The following is an 18891-nucleotide window of genomic DNA, read 5'->3' as shown; positions in this document are numbered from 1 at the left end:
CAACATTTTTTCCCAAATTCTATTTCCCAAATGATCTGAACCCCACATTTATTTAAGAAAAAGAAAAACAATATAAATCTATTTGAATAGACCAGATCATTTGGAAAAAAGAATTTGAGAAAAAGTGTTGGGATGTCTAATATTATACTTGGTGTATAATGGATTCTATGGGCAGTTAAGTGACATTATCCATCTGCCCGCGCGTAGATAGGAGTGAACTCCACCTCCTGCTGACGGGTGTCTAGATGGTGAAATCCGCCCTCCACCGAAGGCAAATACAGTAACAAAAAATGGCTTACCTCCTCCCATGAGGCGGTGGAGTCTTAATTTTTACTTTAAAATGAATTGAATACAACTGACCAAGATCAGTTTCAACTTTCTTTCTTTACAAAAGACAGCAAATTATCAAGACTTCGATGTAAGTTGCCAACATTTTTGATTCATGTAAACCAGCAACCAGTGCTCAGCCAGTTGAATTTAATTGACTTGTCTGTAAGATAATGAATGAGAGGAAAGTCCACTAAGAACCTGTTTGGAATTGCGTTTGAGAAATAAAGCTTCTAAATAAAAAAGAGCTTATGAATAAAAGCTTCATTTTTTAGTTTTTGCCAAAAGTACGTTTAGGCCATTTTTAGGCTTTTTTTCACCCTTAAAAGCGCTTTTAATTTTTTTTACCAAACAAGTATTTTTTTTCTTCAAACGGACTTTTTGAGTGTTAAAAGCACTTTTGGGCCCCTCAAACGCAATCCCAAACAGGCCCTAAGAGCAAATTTTAAATCCATAAGAAGCTATTTGCAAGCTATACTCAACAATAACTATTAAAAGCTCACCTCAAAAATAGAAGTACAACCTGAATGCAAAAATTCAAGAAGAAACAAAATTTAACTATACTTCCACATATTACATTACACAACACAACACAACAAAATGCTTTTCAGACCTCTGAAAAAGGGGAAAGGTTTTTCTTTTTCTTTTTCTTTTCTGGTAAAGAGGACCTCAAAAAATGTATCATCCATGAGATTGATGACCCCAAAGGGTCCGAGGGTTTGCGCGATGAGAGCTTGCTTAAACTTGAATAACCTACTGAAATAGCTTCCTTAATCTTTCAACAGATTGTGATGCTCTTTTATTGGTTGGCTCAAGTACAAGCGCATATCTAAAATCTGCAGGTTAAAAATGTCATCAACCAAATGATTGAAGTAATGAAACCAATTAAAAACTTGAGATGTGCCATAGAACTAAGCCCAGGTTAATACCCTTTGGCTCATTGTTATTCACCCTAGTTCTTAGCAATTCAATAAAATAAGTCCTCATTGAAAATAGCAGGAGGAAGCACATTGGTTTCTCTAACAGTCATTTTGAACCATCACCATTCAATTTTTTTAGAGCACCTGAAGGAGAAATATCGAGAAAGGAGAAAAAATCTCCATATGGTTTTTATCAACTTAGAGGGAGCATATAATAAGAGGCCCTAGAGAGGTAATGTGGTAGATTCTGGAAAAGAAAAGAATCGATTTAAAGTGTACTACCTGATAAAGGGTATGCAAAATGGAACTGTAACCAGATTGAGAATGTGTAAAGCGAATTTCCCATCACAATGGGTTTACATTAAGAATCATAATTAAATCCATTTCTCTTTGTATTGGTTATGGAAGAACTTACTAGATCAATTCAAGATGTGCTCCCTTGGTGAATGCTTTTGTTAATGATATTTTATTGATGAGACAGGGGGAGTTCATTCCAAGTTTGAAGCTTGGAGGAATGTTTAGAATCTAGAGGTTTTAGATTAAGTAGGCTTCAAACTGACTATTTGCAGTGCAAGTTTAGTAAAAATAGAAAACAGAGACGGGGACAGTAAAACTTGATTGTCTAGAGACACCAAACAGTGATTACTTTTGGTATCTTGGATCAATAATTCACAATGAGGGAGATATTGATTGAGGAGGATGTTGCTCGTAGCAAGAGTAGGGAAGATGAAACGAAGAAGTGTTCTGAGGGTACTGTGTGATTGTAAAACACCTACTAGGTTAAAGAGAAAATTCTATAAGACTGCTATAAGACCAACAATGCTCAATGATACAAGATGTTGGACTGTTAAGAAGCAACACACGTTCACTAAATGAGAATAACCGAAATGAGGATGTTAAGATGGATGAATAGGAATACTAAAAGTCCGTTAAAAGGTAAAGGTGCCCAATAAAGGAAAGAAGATAAAGGACAATTGCTTATAAGGTTTTATCATGTATAGTGGGGATCAATCAATGAACCAGTAAGAAATAGATCCAGTTGAGGAAGTAAAACAAGGTATAGGGATTCCCCCCTTAGCCCTCTTCCCCTTTGTATTGCTTAGGAAACAAAAAAAAAAAAAAAAAAAAAAAAGGTATGGGGATGATCATAATAATATGTATAAAATTAATGAAGAATATGATAAGTAGGGAGATGATATAGAATATGAATTTACACAGGATAGAATAGTGGAAAAGGATACATATGGCTGACCCTGATTAGTTGATGATCCAAAATCGACCCCAATCTAAATGGGATCAAGGTTTAGTTTGGTTGAGTTGAGTTGAATATCATTCTCCAACTAAAGATTATTTTGTACGAAGTATTATGATTTCATAAATATGCCATCAACAACCACTTAGCATTGTTCACATTGTTAATAGCTAATGTAAAAATGATAAGACATTAATCTGCTACAACCTATTCAAGAAACACAAAAAAAATTGTAATTTACCTTCAATTGCTTCCTTATAATAGCCAAGCATCTCCCTTGCTGTGGCTCTACGTAAATAGGCCTTTACATTCTGAAGAAAAGGCAGAAAACAAATGCAGTAATATACCAAAATCATTTTTGAAAAAAAAAAAAACACACAGAAAATGGAAAATTTCAAGTAGATTCAAGCATATCTGTATTCTAAAATGACCTACCCTAACATTCAAGGGTTCTTTGTGTTTTGATTTTAAAAGAGTTTTTTCTCCGATAGAAAGCCAAGAAGTGTTTTCAGTTGGGTACACATTTGAAAAGTATTGTTTGCGGGGTCCTCAAAAGAAAATTGTTTGGCAAACTTCATGAAAAGTGTGTTTTAATGTTTTTCAAAAGCAAAAAATCTGAGAAGAATTTCAAAAACAAAACAAAACAAAAAAGCAAAAAATAAGGGTGGTATGAAGTAGGGGTAAAATTTAAAACCGCCTAACCGCTATAACCGTTAACCGCTTAACCGCCTAACCGCTTTCAAAGCGGTTAATAAAAACCGCTAACCGCCTAGGCGGTTGCGGTTAGCGGTTAGTGGGTTTTGGAAATCCGCTAACCGCTAACCGTTACCCGCTAACCGCTTTTTTAAAAATATAATATATATTTATATTTTATATATATATATATATATATATATATAATAACAATAAGTCATGAGTTTATGAACTTTTTTTTTTTGATTGAAATGGGCCTCAAGCTTCAAGTTTAACCATGTTGGTTTTTTTGGTTGCTTGTGAGTTTATGAACTTGTTTGTGTTTTATTTTATTTCTATGTGTGAGACTACAAGTGAAGTGATGATTTTGTTGTAATTTTTTTTGTATATTATATGATGTGTAGATTTGTAGAAGGTGGCCAACAAGATTTTGGTATATAGCAATTTTTAATGCTAAAATGACCATGAAAAGGGAAAAAAATGTTTAAAATGAGCAAAAAAAATGTTTAAAGGGAGCCCAAAACCGGCCCAAACCCGATCCAAAACCGGCCCAAAATCGGTTCAAAGAAAAAACCCAAAAAAGTTGTTAGAAAAAAAGCAGTTATTCCAAAGCGGTTAACCGCTAACCGGGCGGTTAACCACTACCTGGTTAGCGGAGGCGGTTAGTAAAAATTACTAACCGCCTAGGCGGTTGCGGTTAGCGGTTTTAGCCACTAACCGCTAACCGCAACCGCTATTTCACCCCTAGTATGAAGACTCTGAACACAGAGAGAGAGAGAGAGAGAGAGACAAAAAACCTCACGAGCGGCCACACAGGCATCCTTTTCTGGTTCGGAGGGTTGCGTGCACATCCTTGCCCTATCGCCACCACCCCTAACTTGCACGGCCACTCCTGACGTGTTAGGATGGCCACACAGCCACTTCTATCTGGTAGGGGCGGCCGTGCAGCCACCCCTTCCTGTGGGGTTGGTCGTGTGGCCGTGACTCATTTTTTTGAAAAGTGTTTCAGGTTGTAACTATTTCATGAAAAGTGTGTTGTATTTGAAAAGAGAAGTGTTTTTGGAATGTTTAGCAAACATAGCCAGGAGTTTTATAAAATGACATCATTTTTAATGATAAATCAGTCAATGACACACACACCTACAACTTTAGCACTAAACTACAAATGCCACACCACATTAGGTATACACCATTGTTGGATAGCTGGCAGCGGCATGATCACTGGTTACTTGTTAAAAAAGAAAATATAGCACAAAACAATCACACAAAACTGTTTTCAGGGAGAAAGAAGTCACCTTTTTATCAAGATTGATAGCTTGAGTACAATCTGCCTCAGCTTGGAGGTAACTGTATGGGCAAAAAGAAATTGGTCAAGCACATTTAATAAGACATTGATTGAGGAGTTCAACTCCCAATAATATAGTATTACCTCCCCAGTTCCAGATATGCTAAAGCCCTGTTACTATAATAGGTTGCATTAGTACCACTAAGTTTGATAGCTTCTGTATAAAACCCAATAGCCTTCTGCCACTGTTTATCTTTGAATGCTTGGTTGCCCTAATTCATAGAACCCAATAACACATAAGATTTAGAAGAAGTAAATGCACAAAGTAAATTAAGAGAGAGACAGAGAGAGAGAGAGGCATATATAATGAGTATTAAGAAAAGAATTAGGGCACAAAACCCCTAGGATTGAAGATGGTATCCATTCAAGGGTTTGAGAGCCAGTTCATTTATAACACTAACTAGCATATCAAATTCAGGTCAAATTGTACAAGTATATTAAGATCAACTCCAAAGAGCTGGACGCTTCTATATATTTGGTTAAGTTAAAAAGTAATCATCATTATGTTGGAGAGATTAACAAGAAAATGTCCTAGATAGGGTCAAGTGGCATTAAAGGATCCATGTAGCAGGCATAATTAGATCATATTAAAGCTTAGTTAAGTTGAGTTAATATCATTATTTGCCTTTTCCTTAGCAATCTCAGCAGACTGCTCCTTGCTGACAGCATTTTTTGAAACTTTGGATTTGGCAGCAATATCAGCCTGCTCCTGGAGAGACGTATACATGGTCTGCACTGTATCTAGTAAAAAGCGATCACCACCATGCCTGGCAATGAAGGACACTGAAAGGGGACACTTGTTGTGAAATCCCAGAGGTATTGTGACCTGAAACGAGACATCAAGAGGACACAGATGATATTTAAGCAGTACAAACCAGTATATAGGAAACTTTTTTTTTTTATAAGTATAAGAGATATCAATTAGTATATAGGAAAAATCTTAAAAACAGCAAGCAAGCAGTTTTCAATGCTAAAGATTCAAGAGATCGGAAAATTTTATTAAACCTTGTTTGTGCGTGTGTGTGAGAGAGAGAGTCACCTGACAGCAACCTGATACGCTAGCAACACTTAACAAATTGCATGCACGGCTCTGGTACTCCTCTGATAGGATCTCCTTCCCACCAAGTTTTGGAGGAGGATCAGCAATGGTAGGGATCACCAGAATTCCATCATCCTAAAGAAATAATCAAATGTAAACACAAGTACAGTTAAAAAGTGATCCTGGAAAAGCAAATTACAAGAAAGGTGCCACCAAAATAATAGGGAAAAATAAAAAATTAATCCTTGTGGTTTACTTGATTTACAATTAAGTCCTTGTGATATCAAAATGAACTCAAAGGTCCCCGAAGTATGCCAAAAAAATAATTTAGTCCCTACAGTCAAATTCTGTTTACTAATTTAACCGATTCTGTTAGTGTGACACTGACTTAAATATGACAAGTATCACAATTTTATTGGTTCTAATGTTTCATGTTATCATAATATATTAAGTCAGTGAACGAAATTTGACCGTAAGGACTAAATTATTTTTTCTGGCATACCTTAGGGACCTTTGAGTTCATTTTGATACTACAAGGAGTTAATTGTAAATCAAGTAAACCACAAGGACTGATTTTGCATTTTTCCCAAAATAATATGCCAATTAATTACAGAAAGAAAATGGAAAAACAAGATAGGAAAAAGTACACATACCCCGTTAAACTACCACCATATTGTCAATGTCCTCCCCAAACTATCAATTGTGTCAATGTCCCCCCTAAATTACCAAAAGATGACAATGCGCCCCCTAATGACGAAACTATTCTTACTAAAATTAAAAATTAAAAATAAAAATAAAAACACACACACACACATAGTACATACCCTAGGGTAGCTGATCCATCCCCAACACTTGAGGGCGGCCTAGCCACCCCCTAGGGAGTGGATCGGCCACCTCTGAAACTAATGAGGGTGGTCGAGCCCACCCCCGTCTATTTGGAACGGCTAGGATGGCTCTGCCACCCTTAGGAGTGGCTTTCGAACTACCATTTTTTTTTTCAATTTTTGGTTTTTATTTTTTATTTTTATTTTTTTCCCGAATTTATAAGGGTATTTTTGTCTTATTAAAAAAAATTAGGATTATCTTTATCTTTTTGTTGGCCTTGGAGGACATTGACAATATTACAAAGATATTGAGGAGGACATTAACAATAAGATAGTAGTTTGAGAGAATATGTGTACTCTTCCCAAAAATAGTTAACATTGGCCTATACAACCTAGCCCTGAAACATGTACAATAGGCTCCCATATTTTTTTATAGCAAATGTTAAAAGTAAAAAAATTTCTCTGGTACACATATTACAAAGATAAGAGATGCAACTTATAAAATACAATCCCTCTACAAAAGAATTAAAGAGCAGATTTAATGCACTTGAGGAACTGGTACAAGAAAAATATTGCAATTGGAAGCAAACACAGTGTTAGAGTCATGGAAGTTTACAGGAAAGATCATAACCATAATAATGACATCAATAATAAGGAGCGAAGGGGGTAAACCAAGAGTGACATGTAAGCTAATGCATGCATGGTGACCAGGACTATTTTGACATGCTCTCTACAAGAGGTGGCGAGTACATCAGATAGTAGGCTGAAAAGGGGTAACTCTATTACATGACAAATACATCATTTCCTACATGGTGTAATCCATAATTCGTTTATGCATATGCCCCATTTCTTTACTTTTATATTCTTCTTCATTTTCTTATTTTTAATTCTCATTTCTCCTCCTTCAAAAACATATGAAATATAAGGGTCGACACCTAGCAAGTTCGTAACAGCCAGTTATTTTGTTTGAGTGGGTCAACTGTGTTACAATACACAAGACATGTATCTTCCACTTCAACTGGGGCAAAACCAATCAGCCCCAGAAGTATGAGGCTAATACAAAAACCAGCTTTATTCTTCTTTAGTATGAACAGCAAGAGGGAGAGATAGGGAAAGGTGTTACCCTGTGTCTCTTGGATGGGACTGGAGATAGTGAGGTTGGAGAGGTGGCGAATTTGGTTACTCCGAGATTGTACAATGTGCAAATGAGATCACTCCTATTGTGGGGATCTCATATGTGGGTCATGAGAAACAGATCTTGGCTCTCTCGACAATTCTTGAAGACGAACACTGTCATGAGGTTTGGCTACTCCTTGTAAACGAGGTACAAAAGGTAGTAGGGAGCTCAAAAATTTGAAATGCTCCATAAGCTTTGATGCAAGAGATGATTGCTCTAGCCATGGTAAAGGCAAGAGAGTTCTTTTAGTGTTCTGTTGAAGCCTAGGTTATGCTCCTGGTTCGTGAGAAGGTTGAATGAGGGGAAGAATTGAGCTTTGCGCAGTGTGCAGTTTATGGGGGTGTCATCATAAAGGTGGTGGAAAGTGGGTGGGGGATTTCTTCTAGGTTGTATCCTGTAGTTCCTTGTAGTTTTCTCCTTCTGGGCTATTGCGGGTCTCTTTGGCTGGGTTTTCCTTATTCTTTTTGCTTCTTCTGTCTAGGTATTCCTTTTGTATACTTTATGTGTACTTAGGGGCACTTACGCTTTTAATGATATTTGTTGATTTCTTTAAAAATAAAAAATAAAATAAGAAGCAATACAAATTGGAACTTCATATACAGATGTAGAAAGTTGCTACACATTTTAAATTCTTTGTGGCATGTACAACTTGAATCCAAGACCAAAACAAATATAAGTTACACTTACATATAATCATTACCTTTAAAAGAGAGGAGATAGCTGTACGCATTTCATCCCTGATTGCTTTGTATTTTTCAATATCTGTATCTTCTGTGTCCAGTGTTTCGTATATTTGTGCCGAGATAGCAGGATCTAAAACAGGCTTTGCCAAGCTAATCCATTCCCCATGATTATGTTTGAACTCATGTCTGCATTGAAAAGGTCATCATGAACCTCAATTAACACATTGTCCAGGGAAAAAGTACCAACATAAAGAAAATGAATAAATTCAATCACCTGCACCTTCTTATACACAGAAAATCATGCATGATCAGAGTGAAAAGAAGCCAACAAAGACCAATATCCTATGCTGGATTAAATACCAAGACCAGAATATTTGATTGGTGAATTTTATTAACAAATTTTTATTTTCTTCATGAAGAACAAGTGGATCAGAGGACAGACCAGAGTGGCCATAATAGCTGCATCTTTTCTCATTAGTCACATCAAACTTAGTTGCCAACAAGGGCGAAAAAGGCACAGCAAACAATTGGCATTAGCAACTACCTCATATTCAACTTCCACATTTGATAATTGATGGAGGACACTGCAAGCTGTCTTTGAAGACCTACAAAGGCACGCAAAAGGGCTAGTTGAAAAGCCCACTCATGATTTGCCATACATGCCAATGCCAATTGAGAGCCTGAATAGCCTTGTTTAGTTGATTAAGACTCTTATGCTGTTATATTTTATATCAATTTTCTTTAATTTTGTCAGTTAAGGATTTTGCTGAAATTTCAGAATTGATGGACATGGACTCTGCAATAATGGCGCCACGTGTCACACTATGGATCAGCTCATGTTATTGGGCATTTTTTCCAAGTACTGATTCATGTTGCTCTCTCTTTGGTGTTATTGGGCTTCTATTTGTTGTTTTGAGTAGTTTCATTTCAGGATTAAAAAGGTCTATCAACTCCAAGTCCTCTACTGTTAGGGATCTAATCTTACAAATATGGATGTAACTCTTCTCATTTAGTGGAACATGTTTTATGAGAATTTCCAGCCATTGGGCTCTTTTTTGAAGTAATGGTTTTGTGTTATTGGGTTTCTATTGTGATTTTGAGTAAATTTTATTTCAGGATTCATGGAAAAGATCTAATCTTACAAATATGGATGTAACTCTTCTAATTTAGTGGAAAACGTTTTAAGAGAATTTCCAGCTATTGAGCTCTTTTTCAAAAATTATTTGATGCAACCAAACCCTAGGCGTGATGGCTACAGGAAAGTAGGTTTGACAACTATTATTCTTCTCCGACTATTTGATTTTCTGCAACTTATCCAACCATTCAAACATTGAGATTAGACAGTGATTACTGACTCTTAAAGCCCTAAATCCCCAGGATTTTTGTTGTTTAATAAGTAATCAAAATATTATTAAAAGTGCAAAAGGCGCAACTCAGGCAGGGGCGGAACCACATGCCCTCATAATCCTTTCAAAATCAGAATTTTAACCCAATCTTTTTTATTTTTTAGTTTTACCCTCCCAAACTCCAAATGCTAGTTCCGCCCCTAAACTCAGGTTTACAAGAAGTATACAAAAGAAACACCTAGCTAGAAAGAGAAAATGATAAAAATAAAAATAAAACCATGAAAACCAAGAAAATAAGGAAGGTCTGAAGCATTTGTCCAAAAGTAAAATAACAAGAAAATCATTAAAAGTTATCTCCAATACCAATAGAGCTAAAAATTCAACTGCCCAAGTATAAAGAAAATGAAAAAATGACTTCAATTCCACTACCATCCTCTCGCAATCCTCAAAACATCTATCATTTCTTTCCCACTAAAGTCATGACAGCCCCATCCTCCACACTGCTTTACTCTAAGGTCTGCCATATAACCCTCTCCAACAAGCAACGAAGTCCACTACTCATCTAGATATAACCCAAGACAACTCAACTCGACTCCACAAGGCAATAACAACCTCACAATGAAAAAGAAGATGATTCACAGACTCCCTACGTTTCCTACAGATACAGCACCAATCAACCACAATGGCATGCCACTTCCTTAAGCTATCCATGCTGAGGGATCTTCCCTACAACTAATGACCAAGTAATAAAAGGCCACTCTCGAGGGCACCTTGCACCGAAGTGAGTGCCATCACAAGGAATAAGGGCGTTGTAGAAAGATCTGCTAAATGCTTCCTTAATTTATGTCTCCCTACTAAATGCTTCCTACAAGCTTATTGTAATATTTACTGAGCACTTACTATATCTCTCTTTTAAGATCCATTGTGTCTGCTGATAATTATTTTCTCCTGTAATTTGTTTTGTGTCAAGAGAATTAGCTTTTCCCTTGCACATTAAGTCAGAAAAACAGTGGTGCATGCATCCATGCCCACAGTTAACCCTCTCTCTCTCGAAGAGGGCAAAAGATGAAAAACAATCTATATCCACCACTAACCTACAGTATAGAGCTCCCAAAAAAACTAGGCCTTAAGAAAGCTTTAGAACAAATGGGAAAAAGAAAGAGCAAAGAAAAGAGTTGCACAAAGATGCCATTACAAACAGCAATGTACAAAAAGTGATATGCTACAGTAAAAGAAATAATTAATTTGTTTTTTTATAAGTAATGTTGTATACATCAAAAATGGTTGAGGGGCGCAACCCTAGTACATAGAAAGTATACAAGAGGACGCCTAAGTAGAAGGAGAAAAAAGAACAAGATAGTCAGTAAAGCTAATCACTAAGGGAAGAAATAATTAACTTCGAGTTAATTACTTTTCATACTTTAAAGTCTTTCTCATCTTTGCTTTAAGGTAATAAAACAATAAAGAAGCAAGCTCACCTTTGAAGAGACTGCATAACATTCGCAAGCAATCTTGTTGAGAAAGTTTTCAGCTCACCATTTGATTTCTTGCTATGCAAAGCTTTCAAGCTTGGAGCTTTAGACCTGAGATAGTCCTCAACATTTTCATGCTTCAATACTTGTCCTGAGGAAGTTTATGGTGCAATTTAGAGAAATTCCAGAACATAAAGTAAAACATACATGCATGCTGCCCAAAACCAACTTGGTACGTTCTTACCTAAACTTTTTTAGAACAGGTCTGAGTCAAATAGCAATGATTCAAAGCACTTCTTTTTACACTATTTCGTAAACCAAAGGACTCAAAATGATATTTGTAAACTTCTGTTTGTTATAATGTTAATTATATGATTAAATTCACATGCAAAATAATTAGTACTTAACAAGGTCTTAGAATAGAGGTCCTAAGTTCGAATCTTGACTCCACATTATACCTCTCATTTAAGTTATGTATTGAACTCCACTTAATGAGGGAAAGTCGGAACTTATATATGAGGGGATGCATTCAAATATTAATTAGATGATTAAATTCAAACTTTCTTACCATTTTAAGCTTTTGGGTTAACAGTATTAGCATTGAGAACAATAATCCAGCAACAACGACAATAAGGATAAAAATAACATAAGTATAACTTTTTGCTTAGGGACACAGAAATTGGCATACTTCCAAAAAGCTTCTCGGTGGATTTGATGACCACTTGTGCAACTCTGTCAACAGGAATCTTTAAGAGTTGAAAGCAATCATCAGCAATTATAATTTGTCTAGGACTGCGTTGAATGGCATATGGAAGTTGCAGCAGGACATGGCCAACACGACGTAAAATATTGGGATCCTTGGCGAACCATCCTGCCAAAGTGATTGCACAGGTTCATTAAAACCCAGTTATATAAGCGCCCTAGACAGCATATTGATGGCTTTCTAACTGTAGAAATCAATCTTCTAACCAATGACTGATCCAAAAGAAAGGAAAAGGACAACAAATGCAAAAAGCAATCATGCCATCCAGACAAGACAAGGTCAACCAAATCACATGTAATGACTCAGTAATCACTATCTAGTATCTACAAAAACTTCTAACAATCTACTTTAAACTATGATTTAAAATAGTATAACTGAAAAGGATGCAGCATTATCTGCATTTCAGTGAAGCTAGTTGCACGTGCACACAGAGAAAATGATATTCACATGACAATGGGCAAAGTTGACATGCAGAACTTTAGTCTCCACCTACAATCAAAGGTTGGTTACAGCAGAAGTAGAATTAATCAGTTCTTGGCATTTTACAAGGGCTTACAACACAGTCCCAAACAGATGCTTCCTGTAGGTCAAATTAAACAAGGAGTGGTACTTTGGAAATTTAACTTCAGAAACATGGGTGAACAACATAAACTTCAATCTGAAAATCCTTCTCACTTTATCCTAATGCAGAATGACCTGAACAAACTGAAATTACATCCTTCTACATAGAATCTTTTCTTCAACGAGCAAAATTGCTGAAACCAAAGGGCAAGCCAGAATAGAACTACACCAAATTTTATTCCAAAGCTAAAATAACATGTTCCAAACAGTAAACTTCATACATATGTTCCACTTCTTCTCGAATAAATGTAAATAAATTATGTAAACTGCCTGAAATTATAAGAAAACTAAATGTAAAAGGGATACAAGGGCAAATTTCTTATTTCCTAAACAGAACCTCAAAAGTAGCCAGGGGGAAAAACCTGAAAGATTGACTGGGTAGTTATATATCATTATAACATATATCTTCATTAAGATACAGAGTTGTAACCACACATACCAATTGTGTCAAGGCTTGTCGAAATAGGTATAATGCCCACATGAGAAACAGCCCCATGTGAGGGTCGGAATCCTAAAATGCCACAAAATCCAGCAGGAATTCTCACGCCACCAACCGTATCAATACCTGCCACATACTGTTAGTACGAAAGGCATAATCATAAGTTAAAACAAGAAGCCTGCTCCATAAGCTAAAATACGATCGAGCATTACAAGAGTTCTATCATCAATTTTAAACACATTTTCATAGATTAAAACAATTCATAAAGAATACCAAGGGAGTAAAATTTAGCATACTCCTGTACAAAAGAGAAACACTTAATTCTATAGCTCAAAGATTAACGAGGATCAAACAATCCTATTTCCTGATCAAGACACAAAACCTTCAAATTTTAGATCCGCCAAAATTGTCAAAGCATGGAGCAAGTCAAAGCATCTATATGTTCAACACTAAGACTAAACAGCTTCCCAGTAAATTGAGTAACTTAGCATCAGTAATTGTATTGTTTCAATCAGAAGTACAGCTCTTCGTCGTTAAGTTCCATCAATGTCCCTTTTTTTTTTTTTTTTTTGATAAGTCAGTGTCCACCATTATTAACCACTAGAAAGAAATATATCTGCAGAAGCACATAAAAATTTAATTTCCAGGGCAGATACAACAAAGCTACAGCACTTATTGTCAAAGCATGGAGCAAGTCAAAGCATCTATATGTTCAACACTAAGACTAAACAGCTTCCCAGTAAATTGAGTAACTTAGCATCAGTAATTGTATCGTTTCAATCAGAAGTACAGCTCTTCGTCGTTAAGTTCCATCAATGACCCTTTTTTTTTTTTTTTGATAAGTCAGTGTCCACCATTATTAACCACTAGAAAGAAATATCTGCAGAAGCACATAAAAATTTAATTTCCAGGGCAGATACAACAAAGCTACCACTTATTGTTTAGTATTCTATGGGGGTGCCTTACGCTTTTAATAATATCTCGATTACTTATAAAAAAATATATATTGTCTAGTATTCTTCTTCAAGCTACAAGTGAACTTCTAAATGTTGCCGACCTTATAGCAAATAGGAATAATGTTATTGTTAGCATTTGATATTTCACACTTATTTAAAGTTAGATTTTTCATTGTTTGATTTCTTTTGGATACCATCCAAAAAAAAAGAAAAGATCTTTTGAAGTCAGAACTTTTTACAGATTTCTCCTCCCCAACGTTGACTACTCTTTCCCTTGGAAGAGCATCTAGAGGTCCAAGACTCCTTTGAGAGTGGCTTTCTTTACATGGATAACTTCTTTAGGAAATTTTATTTATTTTTTTTTTTTTATGAGTAATAATCAAGTTTTATTAAAAAAGTAAGGCGCCCCTACATATACTAGAAGTATACAAGCAGAAACACCTAACTAAAAAAACAAAAACGACCCACCCAAAGCCCTCACCACAAACACCCAAGGCATCCAAGACAAACCCACAGAACTATCCCACAAAACCACCCAACAGCCCTCAAAACCCACACGGAGCGCTACGACACCATAGTCTTGCCCTTCCTTCTCCGAGCGGACGCGCTAGCAAAGCCATAGACCAATTCAAGAAAGCCCTACAAAAAAACCCTCACGACACCATAAACCACCCAAAAGGAGGCTCAGCGTTGCCACCCTGGCGCCTTGCCTTTCCCTCGCCGATTGGAAGTAAATCTCCACATGTGGCACATCACAGTGATAGATTGGTATTATATGTGAAAAAAGAATGGGGAAACTCTCAATCACCTTCTTCCTCATTGTGATATTGTGAGACTCATGGAATTTGGTTTTTAGGATGTTCGGAGTAGAGTGGGTTATGCCGAGATGGGTGGTGGAACTCCTAGTGTGTTGGAAAAGAAGGTTCAGTCAGAATAATCTTAATGTTGTTTAGAATGTAATATCTTTTTGTTTAATGTGGGGGTTATGGAGAGAAAAGAATGCTCAAAGTTTCAAGGATTGCAAGAAGACAAGCCTAGATCTATAGTTTTGTTTCTTTAAATCCCTCTTCAAGTAGAACTCTGTTAACACCCTTTTTGACGCCTCTTAACTTTAATGATTTTTGTGCTCTTTTTCGTTGTTCTTGATCTTGCTGGGTGTTTTTCTTAAATGTTGCTTGTGAACTAGGGTTGCGGCCGTTGTGCTTTTAATAAATTTGCTTTACTTATAAAGCAAATTTACTTATACTTATCAACAAAAAAAAAAAAAAATTGCTTCACTTATTTTTTTTTTTTTTTTTAAATGCCTAAGGAGGCAGAACACACTTTTGACTGTTCAAACATGATAAACTATACCCTTTTTTTAGCATAATTAAAATTTATGACAGCATAGACAAAAAAATTCAGTCAACTCAACCAGCTAAATACTTGTGCCACAACCTAAAAAATAAAATTTTAACACTACATAATCAACACCACATGTCTAATTCCAGCTGTAAGTATACCAAAAACAAGTGTAGTAAGTCTAGCTACACTATTTCTTTGTATTTCTTAGAAACAAGTATTATGAGACAAGACAGGAAAAGGAAATGGAAATGAAAATGATAAACACGCAAAGAATGAACCCAATTACCATAAATTACCAAACAAACAAGGTTACGCCCAAAAGCCTTTTATTAATCATGTTAGCATTGACAATTACGAGCCAAGACTAATAAAATTCAAGGGAAGGAAGGTAAGCTGTTGAACGCTAATAAGAAGCTCACCCAATGAGAAGTCAACAAGATTAGCAGCCACAGCCACAGCAGCTCCACTAGAGGATCCACCCGGTACTCTTTCATGCACTGCAGGATTGGTAGGTGTACCATAATGCTTATTTTCTCCACTGATACTGAAAAGAAGACATACCAAAAACAATTCACCTTATTTAAATCCAAACAATAGCTAGAGTGGGAGTGATTAGAAAGGTAACTTTATTTTCTTAATTTCTTTTTCTCTCTTTCGTTTTACCAAACACATAGTGTAGTGAAAATAGGAACAAAGAAGAAACAAAGTAGATAGGAATATCTTTGTTTGCACCAAACTGTACTCCAAGAAAAATATTTAGAAGACCATTTAGATATTTATAATAGCCAGAAGGACCAGAAGGCAGATACCCATATGCTAGTTCGTCCACAACAGTTTTTCCAATGCAAGTGGCACCTCCTTCAACAAGAGCAGTAACCACAGGAGATGTCCAAGAAGCTTTGTCATGTGTCATCACCCAGTCTGGATGACCAAATCCAGTGACATGACCATCAATGTCGAATCTGGTAATTATAATAAATGGTTAATTCAGTTTAAAAGCCAAAACCAAAAATTAAAAAATTAAAAATCAGTAGTGCAAATGCATGAGTGGAAATTGAGGATTTATTGCACCTGCCAATAATAGATAACTCCTATCCGTAATCTTTAACGCTAGAAACATGGAAGTTACAAAATAGGCACACTCTCATGATATTCAAAATCACAGAGAGAGAAGCAGACAATTTCAACGAAGGTAGGTACTTTGAAACGAACCAAAATGACAAAATGACAAAATGAAACATATGAGGGCGGGGCGGGAGATTAGAAAAATATGAATTATCAACCAAATTCAATTGCCTGGCCTACTTGAAAAATCAAATAAATCGTTCACGGTTAAAATTCAAAATTTTATGTTCTCTTCACTTTCATTGGCTCAACACTCCAGCAATACATTTGACACCTCATAAGAAATCAAAGTTAAAATTTGCGTGTCACGTTATTTACTATAGTAGCCCAAAACAAAAAACCTCAAATCAACGAAGCCTACAACCATGAAAAGCAATCAAACAAACACTTCACACAATTTCTTTTCTCACTTTTTCCTTTCTCAGAAAGTCAAAAAGAGTCCGTTACTCGAGCCAACCCTTCCATACATCAAAACCCAGGACCAGCACATCTTCCTAACAAAACAGAAAAATAAAGATAGAAACAACAACAATTTTGTGATGTAAACAGGCTTACACGTCGGAGACGGCGAAGGTGAGGCCGGTGAGGGGGTAGGGAGCTTTGGGAGGAGGCGGCGGAGGAGGAGGAAGCAGCTGAAGCTTCTCGACGAAGGCGCCGAAGTCCTCTCTGATGACTTTCTTGAGCTTTCTCGTCACGAACAGAATTCCAGCCAATCCCAACCCCAGCAGCACCCACAGATTAGCCGATTGAGAGGCCATGCGTCTTGAGGTTTGGATGATATTCTCAAAACCCTAGAATTGAATTTGCGAGAGAGAGAGAGAAAGAGAGAGAACAAGGGTTTTAGGATGAGAGAAATGTGAGAGAGGAGAGGAGAGGAGAGGAAAGGATAATACAGTGAGAGGCGAGAGGGGGAAGAGTGCCGAGTTTTCTTGTGCGGTGACAAATGTTATTATAATATCGGCCTGTGGGCTGGGGTGGTAGCGTATGAGTATTTATATTTTGTTTCTATTTTTTTGTTTTCTGTTGAAACAAAAGATATTAGGGAAATTATATCTAAAATCCTTAGGTAAACGCGTTTTTATTAAAAACTCCCTGAGTTTTTTTTTTTTGAAATTTAGTCCCTGGGTTACTCGAAACTACTAGAAAACTCTCTACCGTCAATTTTTGTTAACTTCTATTAGTCTACTCAAAACTCACCGTTTTATCTGATTAAAATATTATTTTTTTTTATTAATTTAATTTAAAAAATTCAATCTTAAAAAAAAAAAAAAAAAAAAAAAAAAAATTATGTTATAAGAAGATATGATCCTTTCTTTGCCGTTTCTTCTCCATGCTTTCAACTTCATGCTTTCATGAAGTTGAAAGCATTCGAGTACTGGGAATCCTTTCTTTGCCGTTTCTTCTCCATCTTGTTGAAAGATTGATCTGCAGCTGCAGCACTCTCAGACCCACCATGACTTCTTTTTTTCTTGTTAAACTTCATACCTTTTGCCTTCCTGATATCATCATCTACTGAGATTTTTGTATATTTCCCACCGTGTTGATCTGCTCTTTTTGGCTTGCTTTTAATGCCCGACATGCACAAAAATGGTACACCAGAAGAGAGGTCATAGTCAATCTCTTTCCTCATTTCCTTCAAGTTTTTTGGGCGTGATGAGTGCTTGGAGGTATCAGCAAGAAAACCATCACTTTTGGATGACTTGGTTTCACTGGAGCCAAATGTATCATAGAAGTCCTTGTAAGTTGATTGTTTTGATGCTTGGTTTGACCTCCACTGATCAGGTTGGGCAGCAAATCTGATGTAATAAGCCGCAGACATCAACATACAAAGATTAAGAACAATAAACTGCCAAAATTCAATTTTAGAAAACAAATGCTCGAATATCATATCAATTGTAACAGACCATCCTCCCTTCTTATAACATAATTGCCTGTGGGAACTAATAGAGATACTATCACAAACCTATGAAATTCTAAGATCATATCTTCTACAATGATTCACGGTATTATAAAAGAGAAAATGCCCAATAGCTTACCTGTCGACCCAAACCCCCAAGGGGGTGGGTCTCGGCCACCCCTTGGGTGGAAAGGGGTGGCCTGCTGGCCACCCTTCAAATTTTTTTTATTTTTTTATTTTTAGATTGAATTTTTTAACTTAAATTAATAAAAAAATAATATTTTAATCAGATAAAACGGTGAGTTTTGAGTAGACTAACGGAAGTTAACAAAAATTGACGGTATGGAGTTTTCTAGTAGTTTCGAGTGACACAGGGACTAAATTTCCAAAAAAAAATACCCAGGGAGTTTTTTAAAAAAGCGCGTTTACCTAAGGATTTTAGATATAATTTCCCAAGATATTAATAAATAACATAAACACAAAAACAATTCTAAAAATACAAAAATAATTTTAACGTTAATAATTAATATTATGTTATGAATGCATTCATGCATTTTGTGAATGATCATTTAGTTTCATCTCTTGAAATTCTACACATTCATGTCATCTTTTATAATTCCTATAATATTCATGTAATACATTGTTGTACCATTTTATTTCATATTCTT

General features: G+C 36.0%; 1 protein-coding gene across 2 annotated transcripts; it reads right to left on the bottom strand.

The window, feature by feature from the left end:
- Positions 1–762: 762 nt before the first annotated feature.
- Positions 763–17270, bottom strand: TOC64-III (translocon at the outer membrane of chloroplasts 64-III). 2 transcript variants are annotated; one of them, XM_059597436.2, is made up of 13 exons: positions 16882–17270; positions 16011–16163; positions 15621–15745; positions 12902–13027; positions 11767–11949; positions 11085–11229; positions 8278–8446; positions 5577–5711; positions 5163–5363; positions 4622–4749; positions 4488–4539; positions 2741–2810; positions 763–1163 (listed from the first exon to the last, which is right to left on the bottom strand). In XM_059597436.2, exons 1-13 carry the CDS (start codon positions 17082–17084, stop codon positions 1081–1083), a joined length of 1773 nt encoding a protein of 590 aa, XP_059453419.1. In that variant the 5' UTR covers positions 17085–17270; the 3' UTR covers positions 763–1080. The 2 variants fall into 2 exon arrangements, with proteins under 2 accessions (XP_059453419.1, XP_059453421.1); XM_059597438.2 differs by lacking the exon at positions 16882–17270 and having other exon boundaries at positions 12902–13037; positions 16011–16102.
- Positions 17271–18891: the final 1621 nt, after the last annotated feature.

This window comes from Corylus avellana, chromosome 7 (assembly GCF_965113065.1).
Source record: "Corylus avellana chromosome 7, dhCorAvel1.hap1.2, whole genome shotgun sequence".
Classification (NCBI taxonomy): domain Eukaryota; kingdom Viridiplantae; phylum Streptophyta; class Magnoliopsida; order Fagales; family Betulaceae; genus Corylus; species Corylus avellana.
Note: the sequence above shows the minus strand (reverse complement) of the source record. Positions and strands in the feature narration are given on the sequence as shown.

What these genes read in the sequence shown, in the direction of transcription:
- TOC64-III (XM_059597436.2), bottom strand. Translation starts at nt 17,084, where the DNA reads ATGGCCTCTCAATCGGCTAATCTGTGGGTGCTGCTGGGGTTGGGATTG. An exon ending in GACAAGCCTTGACACAATTG is followed by an intron (nt 11,950 to 12,901) that starts GTATGTGTGGTT and finishes TCACTTTGGCAG; the next exon opens with GATGGTTCGCCAAGGATCCC. An exon ending in CACCGAGAAGCTTTTTGGAA is followed by an intron (nt 11,230 to 11,766) that starts GTATGCCAATTT and finishes AAACTTCCTCAG; the next exon opens with GACAAGTATTGAAGCATGAA.